Source organism: Podarcis cretensis (assembly GCF_951804945.1).
Source record: "Podarcis cretensis genome assembly, chromosome: 4".
NCBI classification, from domain to species: Eukaryota; Metazoa; Chordata; class Lepidosauria; order Squamata; family Lacertidae; genus Podarcis; species Podarcis cretensis.
In genome coordinates this window covers 19,401,525-19,423,019 of record NC_137173.1, presented here as the reverse complement: position 1 = coordinate 19,423,019, position 21,495 = coordinate 19,401,525, and the positions used below count along the sequence as shown (strand labels likewise).

The following is a 21,495-nucleotide window of genomic DNA, read 5'->3' as shown; positions in this document are numbered from 1 at the left end:
GACCTGTTTTTCCAGAGTTCCCGACCATGCCCGGCTTCTTGCTTTGGACCCCGCTTCGCCCTTGGTGGACAGTCTCCAGACCCTCGGCCCAGGATCGGACTCTGACCACGCCTCACGGTAACCCCCCCCCCTGGACCAGCACAGGCTCAATACATTTCGACTTTGAGACCAAGGCAGCTTACCATCAGTTCGAAGTGTTAGCGGTGTGGGTGGGCTAAGCACTCTCGCATTGGTCACTGTGTTCTTCACCAGGCAGATATAGCTGCCTACGTCCGAGGGCTGTACTTTGGAAATGTAGAGATTGCCCGTTTCCTGGGAGATAAAGCGCCGGCTGTCTTCTGCCACAAAGGAGGGGAATTCATTAAATACCCAGCTGTAGATGATCTCTGAAAAACACAGTCAGAAAAATTGCAGCAGGCATTATAATTATTGGCCAACTAAAATGGAAACAAAAGTGGCTCAAAGTCACTGTGCTTTAAAAAGAAAAAGTAAATCTCAATTTTCTATTAAAACAGTGTTGAAGAAACTTCCTGGTTACCTTTTGACAGAGATTGTTCAAAACAAGAGAGTAACAGGCAAGCCTGGTGGATCTGATTAACTGGAATAAGGCAGGGCAGAGATGTGACTCAGAGCAAGTTACACATATTAATCTTTTTTTTTTTTCCTGTTATGATCGCAAACAAACAGACGAAAGCAAAAAATTGATCGGAGCGATTGACAAATAAGTCTTCGAAAGGTAACATAGAAAGTGGTAGCGTGATATATCATCATTGGCTGAACATGGGCCAGGCACTTTCCCCCCAGGGTTGTGAGGATAAAATGGAAATGGAGAAAATTACATGTGCTCCTTTAAGCTCTTGGAAGGAACGGTGGGACAAAAATGTAATAAATATACTTAAAAAGTGATGGTAGACTTCGCTGCTTTATTCTGTTTAATATTCTGTTGGGAGCTGCCCAGAGTGGCTGGGGAAACCCAGCCAGATGGGTGGGGTATAAATAATAAATATTATTATTATTATTATTATTATTATTATTATTCCCACACTAGAAAATAGGTTGAGAAAAAGGATGCAGCTACAGCACCAGAGCCCTCCTCCTGCCAGAAGACATAGCTGCATCTCAGTTATTATATTAAGGATTCTCCTTTCCCACTATCTTGTCTTCTCCTCCCATTTCCCCACTGACTGACTCTTCTACGCTACTGAACTTTTGACACCCAGCATTAGCTCTGAGGCAGCCTCTCTCTGCAGCCAGTTCTCCGTTAGCTTTGTCAGGGCTGCCTCTAAATGCAGAAATGTCAAGGTTAGCTCCGTAATAGAAAGTCAATGCCGCTGCTCCAAGACACACAATGCTTTGCCGCTACAGTGAGTTCAGGCCTTTCAGCTACTAATTGTCTGAGCTGTTGTTTTCAGCCGTAGCGGCACAACGAAGGCAGTAATCACAATTTAGCCTGATGGTACATTTATTTCTAATGTGCTTTAAAAAAATAAATACCCCTTGTCGACTGATAGTTAGAAAGTTGGGGGGGATTTTAGGTCTATAAAGTTGGAAGCATCTCCCCAACATTTCCAACAATCCATTAGTTCCTTGGACTATTCAACTTCCTTTTATAATGGTAAGGATCGTGACTGGGAAAGGGTTATAGCTCAGTTATAGGGTCATCTACCTTGCATGCAGAAGGTCCCAGGTATTATTATTATTATTATTATTATTATTATTATTATCATCATCATCATCATCATCATCATGAACACCCTGCCCATCTGGCTGGTTTTCCCAGTCACTCTGGGCAGCTTCCATCAAAATATTAAAATACAATAATTCATCAAATATTAAAAGCTTCCCTAAACAGGGCTGCCTTCAGATGTCTTCTAAAAGTCAGATAGTTGTTTATTTCCTTGACATCTGATGGGAGAGCATTCCACAGGGCAGGCGCCACTACAGAGAAGGCCCTCTGCCTGGTTCCCTGTAACTTGGCTTCTCGCAGTGAGGGAACCACCAGAAGGCCCTCAGCGCTGGACCTCGGTGTCCTGGCAGAAAGATGGGGGTGGAGACGCTCCTTCAGGTATACTGGGCCAATGCCATTTACTGCTTTAAAGGTCAGCACCAACACTTTGAATTGTGCCTGGAAATGTACTGGGTTCAATCCTAGAAACTCCAGGTAGGACTGGGAGAGACACCTGCTGGGAGAGCTGCTGCCACTCACTGTAGACCAGACATGTCCAAAGTCCGTTTCGGGGGTCTAATCCAGCCCACCGGTCAGTTTAATCCGGCCCCTGTGGCAGTTTATTTTCTGGGGTAAAAGAATCCTAAAAAAAAACCCTCAACAACTTCAATCCCAAAGAAAGCTCAACAACTCAACAACTTTGGGGTAAAATCATAAAAAAGGTCAACAACTTTGGTTGGCCCTTTGGTTGGCCCTCACGGCCCTTCACTTCATCAAATCTGGCCCTCTTTGAAAAAAGTTTGGACACCACTGACATTGTAGATAATACTGAGCTAGACGAACCAATGGTCTGACTCTGTATAAGGCAGCCTTTTTCTGTATAAGGCAGTGCCAGGGATGGTGGAGGAGCAGTTGCCCCAATAGGTCTCTCAGACCATAGATGGTTCTGTGAGGAGTGTATCATATGTGGTCTCTGGTCTCTCTTGCTTTTGTCTTCCCTCAGGCACGCAAATTTCACATAAGGTGACAAAGGCCACAATCCTAACCCTGGAAACATGAGTCTGGAAGGAATTAGGACCCAGAAATCATCCACCTCCAGTGACATTTGCTGCTGGTGGTGTTGTGCAGTAGCTCTTGTGGATAAGGTAGCAAAGGCAACACACACACACTCTGCCAATTTTTTCTGCTGCCAATAGGCAGAAGGCGCTGAAATGGGGGATTGTGGAGGCCTGGGAAGAGTTGAGCAGGCCAAGGATCTGCTGGATCCTAAGTTTTTCCCAGAAAATGTACCTATCTAGGCTTTTCCACGCTGTGCTCTGTGGTGCAGCAAGATCCAGTTAGGTTGTAAGACAAGGAGGTCCAACTAGGATGTAAGAGAATGCAAGGTGGGACAAGGTGAGATGAGGTTCAGGTGGGATGCCAGGCAAGGCTATGCCACTCTGAGGGGACAAAAAGCTTTGAAGTTGCTCCAGCAAGAAGCAAGGTGGAACTGAGTCCTTATGAAGTAGTAACAGCATGCAGTCTTATTGTTAGCCCCACTTGTGGCACAAGATGCTGTCCCTCTCTGTTACAATAACTTCCTCCTGTAATGGGAAGAGGGGGCTCAGGCCTTCCACTGTGGATCAAACCTCTCCATTCTGAAGGAAATCAGCCCTGAGTGCTCACTGGAAGGACAGATCCTGAAGCTGAGGCTCCATTACTTTGGCCACCTCATGAGAAGAGAAGACTCCCTGGAAAAGACCCTGATGTTGGGAAAGATGGAGGGCACAAGGAGAAGGGGCACGACAGAGGACGAGATGGCTGGACAGTGTTCTCGAAGCTACCAGCATGAGTTTGACCAAGCTGCAGGAGGCAGTGGAAGACAGGAGGGCCTGGCATCCATGGGGTCATGAAGAGTCAGGCACAACTAAATGACTAAACAACAACAACAACAAATGCCTCCCCTTCTGTCCTGGAAGATTTTGGGTGTGGTTGTGGATCCCCTCCTCTTTTTCTAACTGACTCCTTTTTTCCAACAGAGTTAGGATTGCTCTGAAGTAAACTAAATTAGAAACAATGCTATGGCTGATAATAATTGTATTTCTACGTCTTGATTTGCGCCCACAATGCTAAGTGATATTTTTAAGTGTTTATACAGCAACAGAGGGACATTTTCAGAGGAAACAATTTTTAATTAAAGGCACCTGTTCCTCATTCACATGGAAAGAAGGAAGTCTGAGATAATTGGTATGGGTTGGAGGCAGTTCACTTTATTTGAAATGTAGCCATCACTCGGTTTCGCCTGTGACTGATGTAAAATCAAAGGTATTTAATCAGCAACCTGACAGCCTGGCCTTTTAATAATTCATCTATTAATTAGAGTGATGACTAAAGAATAGAGGCGGTGTGAACCACTTCAGCAGTTCTACTGAAAAAACACTCTGTTTGGTGATAACTGCCAGGGTTGTGCCCCTTATCCCAAAGAACTCTGGCAGCTATTTTGCTAAGGATGCTTAGAGCTCTTCCGAGACATCTATTCCCCTCATGGAGCTACAATTGCTAGAGTTCCCTGTGGCAGGGGATGGATAGTTGTGAATCGTAGCTCTGTGAGAGCAGGGACCTCCTCACAACTCTCAGTACCCTTCAGAAACTGAATCTCCCAGAATTCTTTGGGAGGAAGCCATGATGGTTTAAAGTGGTATTGTAGTGCTTTAAATGTACAGTGTGAATGTGCACTTACTCTAAACACACACACACACGCATTTCTTGATTTCCTCCCAGAACAATAGAAGGATCCTTTCTTTAACATGTGGAATAGTCTAGTTAATTGTGCCTTGCTCACCCTGGGAAATCAGGGTTCCAAAATGCATATGGCCTATTCATGGCCGGCCCAGGATATTTTGATGCTTGTGGCAAAACAAAAAATGGCACCCCTCCCCTCATCAGCCATCTGCTGCTACTGCATGTGGTGAATGGAGGTGGTTCAGAGAAGCTCTGGCAGAAGAGGAGGAGCCAGTAGACCATAAGCTCGAAGCGGCAAGAGACACACTTTTAGGGATGTGGATCTGCCACCAGTAGCAGGTCTCAAATTTCAGCAGCGCCCTGTGTGATGCCAAAATTTGGTGTACCCTGCCTCTCGTACTCTGTTCCAAATCAATGGTGCAGCATCCCTTGCCCCTGAGGCTCTGTGTCCAGTGCAAATGAACCAATCATGCTCCCCTAACTCTACCTCTGCTGCCTCCTCCCTCAGATGTCCCCAGTTTGTCACCTGAGGCAACCATCCCTCATGGGCCCTGGGCCTATTCGAACATAAAACAGGATCGCAATACCTCAAGGACAGCTTCTTTCCATATGAACCTACCTGGACCCTGAGATCATCTTCTGAGGCCCTCCTTTGTGTGCCTCCTCCTTGAGAGGTTTGAAAGGTGGTAACACAGCCTTCTCTGCAGTGGCTCCCTGTCTGTAGAATGCTCGCTCCAGGGATGTTCGCCTGGCGCCTTCATTATACACCTTTAGGCGCCAGGCAGAAACGTTCCTTTTTAACCAGGTTTTGCTTGATCCAATTTACATCCTATGCCCTTTCAAAATGTTTTTTTTTTTGGGGGGGGGGCTATTGGGTCGTTTTTGATTTTTAATTAGGTATTTTGTGGTTTTATAGCTTGATTTTGTTCTGTGAACCTCCCTGAGACCCCCGAGTTCAGGGCCGTATAACAACAATAACAACTTTTTACTTTTTACTTGTGCTCTATGCTGAGCTAATTCAAACCTTGGCTTAGCATGCTGTCTTAACTCAGGTCCATGGTTGAGCTACAGCCAACGACAAAACTTGGCTACAGGCAAATATGGAGAGTTGTTTTCCTTTTATCTGGGATATATGCATGCACTCAGATTTATGTACACACAATCTCATGGGTTACATTTTATTCTAATAGCCATATACTTTAGTTTTTTACCCGACACCTGTATCAACTAGACAAGAGATCGTGCAGACACTTCCCTGGAAATTGCAATGTAAAGTTGTCAGAAAACAAACTTTTAGGCGCAATTTATCAAAGCGTTCACCACAGTATGCTCAGAATATAGATAAAAAAGAAAAATCGTGAATGGTGAAGGTAGCCGTAAATTGGCATTCTCATGGGATGCTGTGATGGAGCTATTGTCTGCCAGTAAACCCTGCTATTTACAAAGTTTGGGTGTTGGAAGTGATTAAGTCACCATGGTGACAGCAGGGCTGGCATTTCGTTTTATGAATAGCTCGTCTTGTTTACCGAGATCTCTTCAGGGTTTCGGTATCTACTTTCCGAAGGTCATTTAGAAAGCCTTAGAATAAGTGCTTCACCTATTTCCATATATGATTATGCTTTATTTTGTTCATTTCTTGGATGTCCGGTGGAACATCTGAGCCAGCAAAACACAAAGTGGGATGAAAAGATCAAATTTTCTGCAGGGAAGAGGATCACTTCCCTTCCCCCCCTTTTTGTGAACTTCCATGAACTGATTCAAGAAGATCCATTTCTTCCCTTGCTCACTCAGCTGCCACAATTTGATCTTGCTCTTTTCCCAGAGAAATACTGCATGGTTCTCATGGATTTCATCTGAAATGAGATGGCTAAGGCAGTCTTGATTATAGTGTGATAAAAGGCATATCACACAGAATTGCCATTCTGGAGACACTGCCGGACTGAAAAGCAAGAACACGCGATAGAGTTGCATCCAATCTGAGTCATTCTTAATTCATTCATTCATAAATATATGACTTACATGCCCAAATGGCTTCAGTTTAGGGCACTGTCATACTGAGAGTCGACCCACTGGCATGATTAACTTCAATCCATTAACTTCAGTGGATCTACTCCAAGTAGGTAAAACGGTAAAGGACCCCAGATGGTTAAGTCCAGTCAAAGGTGACTATGGGGTTGCAGCGCTCATCTCGCTTTTCAGGCCAAGGGAGCCAGTGTTTGTCCACAGACAGCTTTCCATGTCATGTGGCCAGCATGACTGAACTGCTTCTGGTGCAACGGGACACCGTGACGGAAACCAGAGCATACAGAAATGCCATTTACCTTCCCGCCAGAGCGGTACCTATTTATCTATTTACACTGGTGTGCTTTTGAGCTGCTAGGTTAGCAGAAGCTGGGACAGAGCAAACGGATCTCACCCTGTCATGTGGATTCGAACTGCCAACCTTCCAGTCAGCAAGCCCAAAAGGCTCAGTGGTTTAGATCACAGCGCCACCCACTCCACTACTCAGAGTAAAACTTGGGAAGCAATTCTATACACAAGAATCTGGTATAAAGCTACAGCAGACCCAAACACTGGTTACTGCTGATTTAGCTGGCCTAAGCCTTGCAGAGAGAAAGCAAGTCCTTATGTTGCAGGAATTTATGTATAGGTTAGGGGGGTGGGTTGCTCTTCCAGCAGATATCATGCACATGCAGCCAACTACCAAAATCGGCACAATCACTTTTGTGACTTTTGTGACTTTTGTGATTTGTCCCCACAAAACACTTCATCACAGTTTCTTTCTATCTATTCAGAGGGCCTCTACTTCACAATACCAAATGTAAGACTTTACTGATAAATGTATCTATGTACTGGCTCACTGGGAAAACTTCAGAAATTCATATAGACATGTGAGCTCAGCTACTCAGCAGCCCCTCTGCCTGAGTGATAATTCCTGGCATCCTGATACCTGAGTGCCAGACAGGTAGCCATTCCAGAAATAACAAACCCAGATGAAGACAAAAGGGTGTGATTAACTTGGCTGGGAAACAGGGAAATGTAAATATCTCTTTTATTACACTTGATGGGTGTTTGGTGGAGGGCAAGGAGAACCATGGGGCAGGGCCCAGGATGCTCAGATTACTGCCACCAGACCTCCCCTTTCTTGATGTAACCATGATGTATTAGTGATGTAGTTTGGGGGATGTAACGTGGGGATTAGCAGCTAACAAAAGTTTGGGTGCTCTTTTGTTTGGGGCTTCCATCTTGTTCCACCTTGTGGCAGGTGGGAGTCCTGTCACGACAGTCTTCAATAAAGACCAAGCCTACTGGCTGCTGTTTTGCTCTGGTATTCCTGGCTGGTGTCCTTGTTTTTTTGTCCAAGGGAGCCCTCAGATTTCTCTGTTAACACTTAAAATAGTGTCTGAGTTTCACCACCTTGTGCTGGGTTGCCAGGCTGTATGACCAAGTTGAACAGGCTTAGGATATAGCCTCTTCCCCACCCCTGCCATACCATGTCCTCACCTTCTCTGTTCTTAGCAGTTGTGCGCGGTCAGTTGGTTAGGGAGACTAGGCTAGTTCCCTAAATGTTCCCATGGCGCATCCTTCCCAAAGCCCAGGAAGCTTTTGCCCGACTTGGGAGGGAGGTGTGATGCTCTGATAAGTCCAAGAGCCCTCCCACCACCTTCCCAAAGCCCACCCAACTTTGGGAAGGCGGCAGAACGGCTCAAGCATCCTGTCACAGGCATGGTACCTCCCTTCCAAATCCCAGGAATTTGGGCACCCCCAATCGCTCTTGCAAGCTGGAGCCTCTGGCCCTAACTGTGCCAGTGTATCTCTGACTGAACAAAGGATGTGGGAGTTAAGCCAGCATAGTCCGGCTGCAGTAGGAACCTCCCAGCTCAGCTAGCGATCCACCAGATTCTAACCCGCTAGTCCCAGTAGATTGCTCTCTTAATTGGATTCAGCCCCCAGCTGTTAAGTCATCTATATCTGCAACTTTGAAAGCCTCAGAGAGCTCCTGAAGGCCTTTTTAGTCATAAAAACACATCCTCCAACATTTTTTATTCTTTGCATAAAGGCGCACATTCATCAATGCAATCTCGAAACTGCATGCCTTAACATGGAATTAATTTGCACTTGTTGCATGGAGTTGACAGCAACGTTCACATACCCACAAGCCATAGAGGAAGTCCTTTTTCCTGTGCCCCATTTCCCCCAAATACACCCCCTCTATAAATCGTGCATTTCCTTCTACAGTTGCAACTCATCATCGATGCTCATTAATGCACCATGCAAATCTTTAATGAAAGCAATTTATATATTGCATTGAAATGCACCACGTAGGAAGAGACAATGCTGTCTATTTATCACCTCAGAATGGAATTGCTTCCTTTTCTGCTCTGGGGGGGTTCTGTAGGTACCTGCCCAAATAGAAATCCACAGACTGGGTATTTATCTTTGTTCAGGTTTAATTACTGTGATAAATCTTTAGACCTTTCCTTCTCTCTAACTGCTTGGTGCACAGGGAGTTACTGAAGATAAGGTAACAAGGTGGACACACAACAAGAATGGATTCTGCACTGGCAAACTGAATAGCTCATTGTGTGTGTGTGTGTGTGTGAGAGAGAGAGAGAGAGAGAGAGAGACAGACAGACAGAAAGGCTTTTCCTCCCTAATTTTCGAAGTCCTCAGAAGACAGTAAACAAAATGATTCATGAGTCAACGAGGGGCATGTTTCTGCCAAAAGGAAAAGCAGGATAAAGGGCACAGAGCTAAGCATTAGCAGCCTTGTAGGTTTGGTTAAAACCGAAAGGTGGGGTATAAATGTTTTAATAATACCATCTCCATGTCCCGGTGCAACGTTTTAAGGGCACTAACATTTTAAGGACTTTGGACACTGGAGCATGTCCAGAGAGGGGGGAGAGCAGGATGAAGAGAGGTTTTGGACTCAATTTAGCAAAAAAATAGCATTGTGCACAACAAAAAACATATACTCCCCTTCCAAACTGTGCCATTAATACAAATTAGTATCTCATCCCCAGTGCCAGATTTATGTATAAGCTAAACAAGCTATAGCTTAGGGCCCCACTCTCTTGGGGGCCCCCAAAAAATGTAAAGGAAAAAACACACCTGGATGTACATTTCCAAAACATAAGATAAAAAACAAATAAAATAAAACCTACATACAGCAATGGTGTTTTGTGTTGTTTAGGCTCCTATGATGTAAGTATTGGGTCCTGCCTGCTAGCCTGCTCCCTAAAATATCTCTGGTTTGCTCATTTCTATATACAGTGGTACCATAAATTACCATAGAGCATATATTCAACACAAAAAACAGTGACAATTTGTTGTTGACAAAGGACAGTTGGACATATAAAGGGCCCCATTACCTTCAGTAGCTTAGCTCATCAAACCTAAATCCGGCCCTGCTCATCCCTGAAATATCTGAAGGGCTTTCAAACACAATCTGGAGCAGGCTCCACTTAATGAGATGAACTTTCAGTGGTTTGAAAATTTGACCCCTTCTTTGATCTCTTAACATAGGACAATACCGCGGACTTATTTGCAGGCTAGCTTGTAAGGATGGCTGTGATGATGGGGCATGTTGAGAGGCTGGGGCAAATGCTGTAGGAGCATTTGATGTGGCTGTTGACACTGTGGCGTGACATCCCGCCAGTGGCTTTGCGGCGGCAACAATGCGACATCTCGCAACCGCAGTGATGGGCTGGGGTGCAGCCATGCTGCACTTTTTCATGGCATTCACAACCCAAACAAAGGAGGGGTATTAAAGCAAAGCTGTCCAATCTGAAAAGCACATTTGCCCGCAAAGACTCTGCCTGTGTATGTGTAAAGGTAAAGGTAAAGGGACCCCTGACCATTAGGTCCAGTCATGACTGACTCTGGGATTGCGGCGCTCATCTTGCTTTACTGGTCGAGGGAGCCGGTGTTTGTACGCAGACAGCTTCTGGGTCATGTGGCCAGCATGACTAAGCCACTTCTGGTGAACCAGAGCAGCACACGGAAACGCCGTTTACCTTCCCACCGCTGTGGTACCTATTTATCTACTTGCACTTTGACATGCTTTCGAACTGCTAGGTTGGCAAGAGCAGGGACCGAGCAACAGGAGCTCACCCCGTCACAGGAATTCAAACCGCCGACCTTCTGACCGGCAAGTCCTAGGCTCTGGGGTTTAACCCACAGCGCCACCCGCATCCCTCTGTGTATGTGTGAAGAATCCCAGATGCTTTGCAAAGAGGTTAAAGGAACCAATGAACCGGAGGGAGCTGAACTCCAAACTCCTAATGTGATGGTAACTTGTGTGTATACGGGAGAGAGATTCAATTAAAGTACATTGGAATCTGGGTGGGAAGAGAAGTCTAGCCAATTTATCAAAACTTAGTTGACTGCCTAATGATGCCAATACTTCTGTTTAGCCATGTGTTAGGCTAATCAATCAATATCAATATAACTCCTACTCAGTTGTCATCCATACACTACCTGGCGACACAAATGCTGCAGCCCTCACCTGATCTTACATATATATATATATATATATAACACAGCTGAGTCCCTGTTATCTCGTACATCATGTGGAGCTGCTGGAAGCCCAGCAAACTGCTCCCATCCATCTTCCCCTTGTCAAATAATTGTTATTTAGAGATCATGCATAGCCATCTGTTGTCTTATTTCAAGCCCAGGGCTCTGTCCCATGATTACAATATCTCTTCAACCCCTTAGCAATAGCAGCCAATGTGACATTTGATGTTCACATCATAGGGAAATGCATCAAAGAAAGAGGCAACCACATACATGATAAATATTGCACGGTCGTCCACGTAGCATGTCGATCTGCAATTGGCGGGGAGAAAGTCAATTCAGATTTAAAGGCAAACCTCTCCAATTCTCACTTTCTGGGAGAACACGTGAACCAAAACACAACGTCCTTCACTGGAGGTTTTTAAGTAGAGGCTGAGACCAGAGTGGGGACTTAGGCTGGATCCTAAGCCCTTCAGTCTCCATCATATGCCAAGACAACCCAGCACAGAACACTATTTAAAAGGCTTGTTTCCCCTCTGTCAGGCTTAAGCAGAGCAGCAGCAGCTGCACTCCTGTTGAACAGGGTTTGGATCTGGTGTAACTTTAGGCCACCTTAACTTGCACCAGGGTGCTTTGCACCTTTATCTGCATTAGATCCCTCCTTAATGCACAGAGCCTAGGCAAACATACATTTGTTGTTGAAGGTGCCACAGTACCCTTCGTTGTCTTTGCTTAGCATTGTTGACTCTGTCAAGCAGCGGATCTTCCAAGTCTTGGGCAGAGGGTCTTTTTCACCACCTGATCCCGTTTAACTAGAGATACCAGGGAGGCAGGGGCAAATGAAGTAGGATATCCGATAATCACCAAGGTCCATGGAACAGAGAGGCTTCTCACTGATTCCTCAATGAGAAGACATACTGTATCACCAAAATGCACACTGAGTATATTCTGGGATATCCTGTTAATTTTCATGGGATGACAGTGAGATTCCAAAGGTACCAAGGGGACAGGCTGGTTCATAATCTTCTCATCCTCTCTCCCTTCTCTCTCCCTCCTTCCTGCACCACCTGATTCCAATATGAAATCAGTGCACGTTCATGTCCATCTAAAAGAAAATGTGCTTTTAGGGCCAGCAGTCATAGGGAAGTGTCTTTTATTTGTGCTTTACCAACCAAATCTCCTCTCTGGCCACATTCCTACTGCACATTGAAAGCACTATGATACCACTTGAAACAGCCACGACTTCTTCCAAAGAATTCTGGGAGCTGTAGTTTGGGAAGGGTGCTGAGATTTGTTAGGAGTGCCCTGTTCCCCTCTGTAAGCACAGGTGCCACAGTTCCTTGCAAAGAGGGATTGATTGTTAAATCACTCTGGCAATGCATTGCACGGGGTGCATGGTAGTCAAATAGCCTTTTAGCTAAGGTTATCCACCATGTATGATGTGAACTGTGGCCTCTGTCTCAGAGCTAATGTTAGATGCACTCCAGGAGCATTGGGAAGGAATGGAATAAAAGTTCAGCAGTTTAGCTGCTTGACATGCAGAGATGCTTCATGCTGCAGCATATGGGAGCTGTGCCAACATGCAAAGATATCCACTCAATAGCGAACTGCTCAGAAATTATTACTTTCAACAAGACCAGAGTGCAGCAGCTAGAAATCAGCAAGCAAATGATCACGACCGAGAGCACAATTAATTATCATATTGTCAAGGATAGCTCACTCTGGCCAAAGGGGATGCTTGCGACACCTAGAAGCTCTTTTGAGCCCCCCCCCCCATGAGAATGAATCTCACTCATTAAAGAGGCGGGGTGTATGTTAACACATTTGCTGTGGGTGCTTAGATGCTGGCCTAAATTTGCGTAATCCTCCCGTCTTTAATCCGAACGTTCACAGCCATGAAACTCTGCACCTGAGCCCCTTCAATTATGCTGTCATCGCAGATTCATTTTCCCCAGAGTTAAACCACTTTAAATCATTTATAGTTAGAAGTTTAACAATCTCCATCTTATTAGGCCTGCGTCGGTTACGAAGGCACTGTCAGGGAAGAGAAACGGGCTGACATTAATAACAGACCCTCCAAGTGTCCCTATTTTCCAGAGATGGTCTCGAATTTACAGAAGCTGTCCCGGTTTCTGATTTGATCCTGGTATGTCCTGCTTTCCCTTAGGATGTCCCTATTTTCATCAGAGAAATGTTGGGAGGGTATGTGACTAGTTATGTGTCTCATACACAGTTCACAGAGGATCTTTTCCTTCGCCTCTGGGATATAATAATAATTTTAGCTGAGAGGGGGCTCCTGGTGGGAGGAACCCTTTGTAGGAAGCAGCAAGGGGAGAAGACTCAGTGGGGCAATGATGAGTGGTTAGAGGGAGCTGAAGAAGTAACACGGCTTAGTGAACTTGGCTAAAGAAGTCCAGAATCAGAAGCTGAAGCAGGTGAGTAGGAGGAGAGAGGTCAAGAGGCAGAGATGGGTCAGGCTGGTGAAGTAATGGGTCTTTCCGCTTCCTGCTGCAAGAAGCTCCTCTCTCCGGTTATCTCCCAGAACCAGAAGAGGCATGAAAAGGGCAGAGGAGAGATTGGCCGGTGTAGTCTCTGACTGTTTGGGGAAACCCTGGGGAGGAGGGGACTTGGGCTGTGAGGTGGCAGGGACCTTCCATCTCAGCAACTGCTTTATGGAGCAAGACTTTCATGAGGGATAAGTTGCTGTACTCATTAGGAAGACCTGACACCCCACCAAGTCTCTGCAGATCACGGTTTTGCTAATCAAGTGTTAACTCCAACTGGCACAGTGTGATTTACTGTCGCTTGCTGACATAATGTAAGAAGACAAGGACATAAACATGCAAATAAACTGAAACATCACTTAGCATAAGCATTTCTTCTGCAGGTGGCAACATGGAAGAAAACAGATATCGCTGGAGAAGAGCCAGTTCATTTGAGAGGTAGGAACTAATGGTATCAACTAATTCCCCATCCCTGGCTAAGAATGAACACCAGTGCATGATACCTTTTTTTGCAGCTTGCAACAGTGACTGAAAATGGTCTGCTTCCCCATAGATACAGAAGCGAGACTTCTCATGCGATAAAGCAACCCAGTCTGTCTGGTGAAGCATATACCATAATCATGGTGAGCTTATGCATGTACAGAGATAGTGTGCTGGGAACTGAAGCTACAGCGCTAGTTATGAGCTAATTTACAAAACGTAGATTAATTGGGATGTTTCCGTAACAAGCTATTAACCTGTCCCTGGGGAGGAGAAGGGGGGGAAAGTCCCTTCCCTTCATTATTGTCCCATATATCAGTACCCACATACGGTAGATGCCTAAAAGGCAATAAAGGACGTGGCCGAGAGCCAAACGTCTCGGTGCATTTTTCAAGTTAATTAATTGCCATCTTTCTCGTGCTTTCTCATTTTCTCATGTTTCCTACAATGGCATCTGGAGTTATACTTGCCGACATTGTTAGCCTGCAACACGCGAGCAAACCGCCCTAAAGGAGATTTCTTGTCAGGGTGCCTCATTCCTCCAGCACCTAACACTTGCTTAATTGGGCAAGGCCAACTAGCGTACCTCATTCCCCCGAGGTTCAATACCATCCCCAGGGGAAGAAGCATTTCTGCAATTGAACCACCATATATTCAAGGCCATGGTATTTTGGTGTTCGTTAACTTACATATCAACTTTGCCTTTTGTCAGAATGACAAGGGAGTGTAAAGAGAGAGAGAGAGAGAGAGAGAGAGAGAGAGAGAGAGAGAGAGAGAGAAGGAGGGAGAGAAATCGGGAGAGTTAACTGAATGGGGATGATTCTGGGTTGATTTCTGAAGGAACGAACCACCCTCACTCATTCCAGCCACGTCAGGTTATAGGTCAGTGGTAGAAGATCTGCTTTGCATGCAGACAATTCCAGCTTTGATTCCTGGCATCTCCAGGGAGGGCAGGAAGAAGAAGAGGAAGAGGAGGAGCAGGAGCAGGAGGAGGAGGAGGAGGAGGAGGAGGAAGAAGAAGAAGAGTAGTAGTAGTAGTAGTAGTAGTAGTAGTAGTTTGGACTTGATAGCCTGTATTTCACTCCCCTTAAGGAGTCTCAAAGCGGCTAACAATCTCCTTTTCCCTTCCTCCCCCACAACAAACACTCTGTGAGGTGAGTGGGGCTGAGAGACTTCAGAGAAGTGTGACTGGCCCAAGGTCACCCAGCAGCTGCATGTGGAGGAGCGGGGAAGCGAACCCCAGATTACGAGTCCACCGCTCTTAACCACTACACCATGCTGGCTCTCCCACTGCACCACGCTGGCTGGGAATCCAAAAGTAGGAGGAACAGAAAGCAAAGCTACCTCCTGGCTGGTTCTGAGGAAAGAGGCAAGCAGGCGGTGACTGAGCAAGAGCAGATTGAAATTGGTGGAGCAGTTCCCCATTTGCCCCAGTGGACAAGTCCCTACCAATTTTCAGAAGAGTCGGTTCATGATGTCAGGAGGTGCCAGGGCTATATCTTTGATATATGGGCACAGCTGCCCTATGTGCTGCCCTAGCATTACAGCAGGCTGGGAAAGCAACTAGCCAGTGATGTCTTCTCAGGCTCTGGACCAGCCCTGAAAACAGTGGACCAGTCCTGAAAACGTGGACCAACTCTGGACCACAGTGGACCAACTGTGGAAAACAGCGGACCAACTCTGGACCAGTCCTGAAAACGCTGAAAACAGTGACATCTGCCTGATGTCAATAGGCAGTGAGTTCCAAGGGTGAGTGCTGACTTATTCCACCCTCCTCCCAGGAGCAAATCCCCCTGGGCAAGGGCTGTGTACTGAAAGTCGGCAGGGTAAAAGCTCAGAGTAGCTGGAGTCAAAACACACACACATAGACACACAGCCTGGTATCTCTCATGCAGACACAGAGACAAACACACACATTGTGCCACATTCCTTTTCACACCCATGGCTACTGAAGTTCACATCACTAGTTGAAATGGAATGAAGGCAGCCTTATCTGAGACACCCTTTCTCCTGCTCTGCAGCATTCATGGTGGATGGTCTTCCAGTATTCCTTTGGTGGTCCCAGAATTGGTCACGGGTTTGTGCACAGTTCAGCCTTTAACAATTCATAGTCAAGACTACGGCTGGACATGATGAGCGTGCAGAAAAGTGAGACTCACATCAGCACAAAAGAAAGGCAATCAGCTGTACCTGGTGAATGGAGCGGTGGGGAGCACATCAGAACGACGCCTTGACCTTCCCGCACTGACACAGCACTTCTCGTCCGACCACTGAAATTCCCCAGATCTGTTAACATAACACAGCAGGTTTAGAGTCATGGAAAGAAACTTCTCAGCATTAGCGACTGCACAGAGTTCTCTTCCTATCCTCACCGTCCAACCCTTCTTTTCACTCTCTCATGCTTTAAAAGGCAAAAAAGAATGCTCGTTTTTATTCTTGAAATTGACAAGAAAAATGCCTGGCTGTTTCACAGTAAATCTATTCTGGCTGATTTCAGCTGGCAAATGGAAATATTTTCTGCATTACATCAACACCTTTTTTTTTATTGCCCCTTCTAGGATGCGGAAATGGTATCAGCAAAAAGGCATTCGGCGATGTACCCTTTTGTAACAGACATTTAATAGCTCTTTTATTCCTTTTTACTATTTCCTGCTTATTGATTTCCTCCCCAGTAAAAGTCATTCTGTGCATAGTGAAATGAGAAATAAAGGGGGGAGGGGGGAGGATGCATCACATCTGAATTGCATCCTGTGCGAGACTCTAGGGTATCATGAAAGGGATACTGCAAACAAGGTAATATTAGCGTGTTTGGAGCGGGATTAGCAACACTGGATCTATTGGGGAATTGGTGCTGTGGTACCTAAATATCAGTGTATCAATTGCATTGCCCATTTCTAAAGTGCTTAACAAGTACAAAGCGTCCCAGTCGTTGCCCTCAGAACAACCCTGTGTGGTAGGCCACTAATATATGAGTAGAAGTGGTCACCAGTGTGAGTGTCCTCCCTCAAAACTGAGCAAGACCCCCTAATTCCTTTCCATCCCTTCCCTCCAAATCTTCCCCTATTGCTGCAGTCAATAAAATCTATGACTACCATTGGATATCATCCTATAAGTATATGGTGACAAAGGAATAATGCAAGCAGCTCTAAGGGAATTTAAAACATTCATCCAATGAGGAATCAGGATGTTCTTTATTTCTGATAGTGAGAGAGAGACAAATAATGTGGGGGAACGATGGAAAATATATAAAAACATACCAAGATCTCTCTTACCCCCGTCCCCTGTGATTAGAAAAGAGGTCAGTAGCAGTAGGATCCCCATCTTTGTGAGGAGAAAAAAAATAGACTGCATTTTCCCTGCTGAAATCATTAGAGCATTTAAATAAAAGAAGAATGGCGCTCCTTACTGGGTTTTACAAAGTATGCCTAAGTGGGGCTGTGCGGCTGAATGTGTTGCAAAAGCAGGAAATGTAAGACCCCACGGATCTGAAAATTAGGGCAGATGATGGACAGCTGGTCCTAGGCTCCTCTGGGGTATAAATTCAATAAATAAGTAAATATATATTTTGTTTGCATTTGAAATCCAGTATTCTCATACCCTCCAACATCTCTCCAATGAAAATAGGGATATCCTAAATAATAATGGGACGCGGGTGGTGCTGTGGGTTAAACCACAGAGCCTAGGACTTGCCAATCAGAAGGTCGGCAGTTCGAATCCCTGCTCCTGTTGCTTGGTCCGTGCTCCTGCCAACCTAGCAGTTCAAAAGCACGTCAAAGTGCAAGTAGATAAATAGGTACCGCTGTGGCAGGAAGGTAAACGGTGTTTCCGTGCACTGCTCTGGTTCGCCAGAAGCAGCTTAGTCATTCTGGCCACATGACCCAGAAGCTGTATGCCGGCTCCCTTGGCCAATAAAGCGAGATGAGCGCCACAACCCCAGAGTCGGTGACGACTAGACCTAATGGTCGGGGGTCCCTTTACCTTTACTTTTAAATAATAATAATAATAATAATTGTTGTTGTTGTTGTTGTTGTTAATTCCCCACTCATCTGATTGGGTTGCCCCAGCCATTCTGGGCAGCTTCCAACACATATAAAAACATAACAAAACATTAAACATTTTAAAACTTCCCTATACAGGGCTGCTTTGAGATGTCTTCTAAAGGTTGTATATTATTTCCTTGGCTTGGGGGATGCTGTAACTCCATACCCTCCAACATTTCTTCAATGAAAATAGGGCCATCCTAAGGAAAAAGTGGGACATCCTGGGGTCAAATCAGAAACCGGGACGGCTTCTGTAAATCTGGGACTGTCTCTGGAAAACAGGGACAAGGAGGGTCTGCATTCTGTGTTGATGCTCAGAATCTTGGCGTTTGCAATGGGCTGCTAGAATTTTGATGGCCTGATGAGAGTTTTCCTCACGCTCCATTTGAGGCTCATTTGAGCTGTGACATTCCCTGCATCAAAGTGTGAGATGGGAACTTCGCAGCCTAAGGCGCCTTCAGGAATTGTCATGGGCTGAGTGCTGCCCTACACACAGAGAGAAGTCTACATGGCACCGTTTTCTGTGCCTTTACAAGAAATCTATTTTGCACTAGTGGCTCCCCGATCTGGACAAAAATGGGAAACAAAAAATGTTCAGAGCTGCAAGCTAATTTTGCACACAGTAGTCTATTCCACTCTCTTTTCCCCAGACACTTCCTATCAAAGAGGGTGTCTCTAATACGGCCAACATTTTTCTGACAGAACAAAATTGGTGCAGCAACAGTTTTTAACTCCACCTCTCCTTCCTTTTCCTCATTGCGTGCTGACATTTCCCCCTCCTGCATTTGTTCTTCTCTGAGAAATTTAAATTGTGTTGTTGATTCCTGTCCTCTCAAATGATCCATTAAGGGCATGTTTCGTATTCCAAAAGACAACAGCTAAATATGGAAATTTGTATAGTCTTCCCTGCCTGAACCATCTATCTTGCTCTTTGAGGGCATTTTCCAGGAAGAGAAATAACATCCTAAGGAAATTAATGATATGTCTGTTGCTCTCAAAATTGTCCTCACTGGCTATAAATAAATTATAGAGCATTAAGAGTGATAAGATTGAAATCTATTTTGTTGTCATTAAACCAATTTGCAGATTTTGAAGGTCTCCAGACAGTACTGTTGTTGATTGAAAAAAAATTTTTTTTTTAGAAATCTAACAAGGAAAAACATGTTGTAACAAGAATTTGTCCAAACAGTGGCTTCCTGTAGCTATTATCACCTTTTAAATCTGATAATCTGCCCCTTTCATGGCTACTGTAATGGAAGCAAACCAAAGCCCAAAACAAATATAATTAATGTGCACAATTTTGCAATTTAACCCTTTTCCTTCCTGCTATGTTCCAGATTGAAATATATAGATTGAGATTTCATGCTCTTTATTCAGCTCATAGTCGTGAGGAGGAATGAAAGTTCCCTCAAAGTATCTGCTTTATATACATTATTTACACAATGGGCTGCACGTGATTGGCTTATTCCGGAATTCTCCTGTAGGCCAATCAGGTTGTGGATTCACTTCCATCTGGAGCCGGATTGGGTGGCTCCTGCAGACCAATCATACTGCTGCATTCTTCTAGGACCAATCAGACTGCTGCATTCTGAATCCTATTGTTCTAGGACTAATCAGACTGCTGCATTTTGGATCCTATTCAACTCAGTACATAACACAGATGAAAATCATTCCTTCATGAAGGAACAGACAGAACCCTGTCTGAAACTTCTTGCCAGCTGCTGTCAGTCAGTGTAGACATACTGGGCTAGACCGACCAAGGGTCTGACTCAGTAGAAAGCAGCTTCCAATTTTTCCACAATAAAGAATAGGTCTGTTCTCTGCCTCTCCTGCATATCAGGCAAGGATCTCCATGCAAAATGTTTCAGACACAACAATATTTACTGCGTATCAGTAGGGAATAAGAGTTTAGGGAGCAGTTCATAGGTGACAATCCTAAAATATCTTTTTTAAAGGCAGCCTTTAGGGATGAGGGAACGAACAGCTGGCCGGGTCAGGATTCTAGGAGACGGGCAGTTATAAGACGGGAATGTGAAACAGATGAAATTTAAGCAGCAGCAGAACTTGTGAATCTTGTGGGGGTTTTTTTTTAAAAAAATGAAAATATGTTTTGTCTTAAAGTGTGGCTGTCAAGTGTGACTGTCAGTGCAGGGAGGAACTTCTATATCAAACCAGTGATGCGAGGGGCAAAGGCACAGCTGTGAAACTCCACCCCCCCCCCTCACATTTACCCAACTCCTCACTGGCACAATTTTAAAGTAATGATGGGAGATTTAACACCAAAAAAACCCACCCATGTGGTTGGCATCACATTGAAAAGTTAGCAACTCTTAAACATGCAGAATTAGCATTAGCCAAGGTTAGATAGCTTGGGTGCACAGTTGTAATATTTTGTGCTATGAACTTTAATAATAATAATAATAATAATAATAATAATAATAATAATAATTTATACCCCACCCATCTGGATGGGCTTCCCCAGCCACTCTGGGCAGCTTCCAACAAAATATTAATGCATCAAACATTAAAAGCTTCCCTAAACAGGGCTGCCTTCAGATGTCTTCTAAAAGTCTTGATGCAACAAGAGGCTGGCATGTCCAATAAAAGAACTTGAGCTGTGCCACTCTTGCTGAGAGATCCCAAATGGCTGATTCTCCAACTTTCAAGCAGGGAGCTTCCTTGAACTGCTTCCCTCCGGTGCAAAATTCCTGTCGAACACACCACGTTACTGCTCTCAGTCTCTATTGCTACAACCTCTCCTTCTAAAGAAGAAAGTTATTCTAGGTCTCCCTCAGCCTCTTTCTGTAGGCCACTCCCACACCATAAATTCAAAGCACTCTTTTAACAATTTAACAGCCATGGTCCCCCCCCCCCAGGCTCCTGGGAGCTATAGTTTGTTAAGGGTGTTGCAGTGGCGTAGCGTGGGGGGTGCAGGGGGGGCCAGCCGCACCGGGTGCAACATCTGGGGGTTAGGGGTAGGGGTAGGGTTAGGGGGCGCAAATCCACGGGTTGGGGGCGCAAATTACTTGCCTTGCCCTGGGTGCTGACAACCCACGCTACACCACTGGGGTGTTGAGAGCTGCTATTCTCCCCAAGGAGCTACAATCTCCTGAGTTGCAATTGTTGGATATGAGAAAGGTTATGCCTCAAGCAGCAGGCACCAAACCACTCAGATTTACTCAAGGAAGATATAGCACACTGGGCGCTGTATCTTGGAACGCTTTCCATTTCCTCTAGAGGCAGCATTTGACTACAGAAGCATCCCACCAAAAATAGAAGAGAGGTGGTTAGAGACTAAGCAGCAACTGTAGTACTCTGGTCAATGGGGTCACGAAGGGTCGGCCATGACTAAACGACTAAACAACAACAAGTAGTGCCTGCTAATGTATATACAGTCATACTTCAGGTTGCATTTTTTCAGGTTATGGATGGGCCAGAAGTACTGGAATGGGTTACTTCCAGGTTTCGGCAGTCGCACATGCGCAGAAACGACGAATCTCAACCCGTGCGTGTGCAGACGCGGCGCTGCAGGTTGTGAACGCTGCGGGTTGTGAACGTGCCTCCC

At 45.2% G+C, this 21,495-nt stretch overlaps 1 protein-coding gene across 4 annotated transcripts in view; it reads right to left on the bottom strand.

Moving 5' to 3' along the window:
• Positions 1–21,495, bottom strand: part of CNTN5 (contactin 5) — a 685,915-nt gene that overhangs the window by 190,514 nt on the left and 473,906 nt on the right. For all 4 annotated transcript variants that reach the window (XM_079973413.1, XM_079973412.1, XM_079973415.1 and 1 more), the window contains 2 exons: positions 16,081–16,176; positions 183–386 (listed from right to left, as the gene is read on the bottom strand). In XM_079973413.1, the coding sequence (XP_079829539.1) occupies positions 183–386; positions 16,081–16,176 (300 nt within the window). The remainder of the gene's footprint in view (positions 1–182; positions 387–16,080; positions 16,177–21,495) is intronic.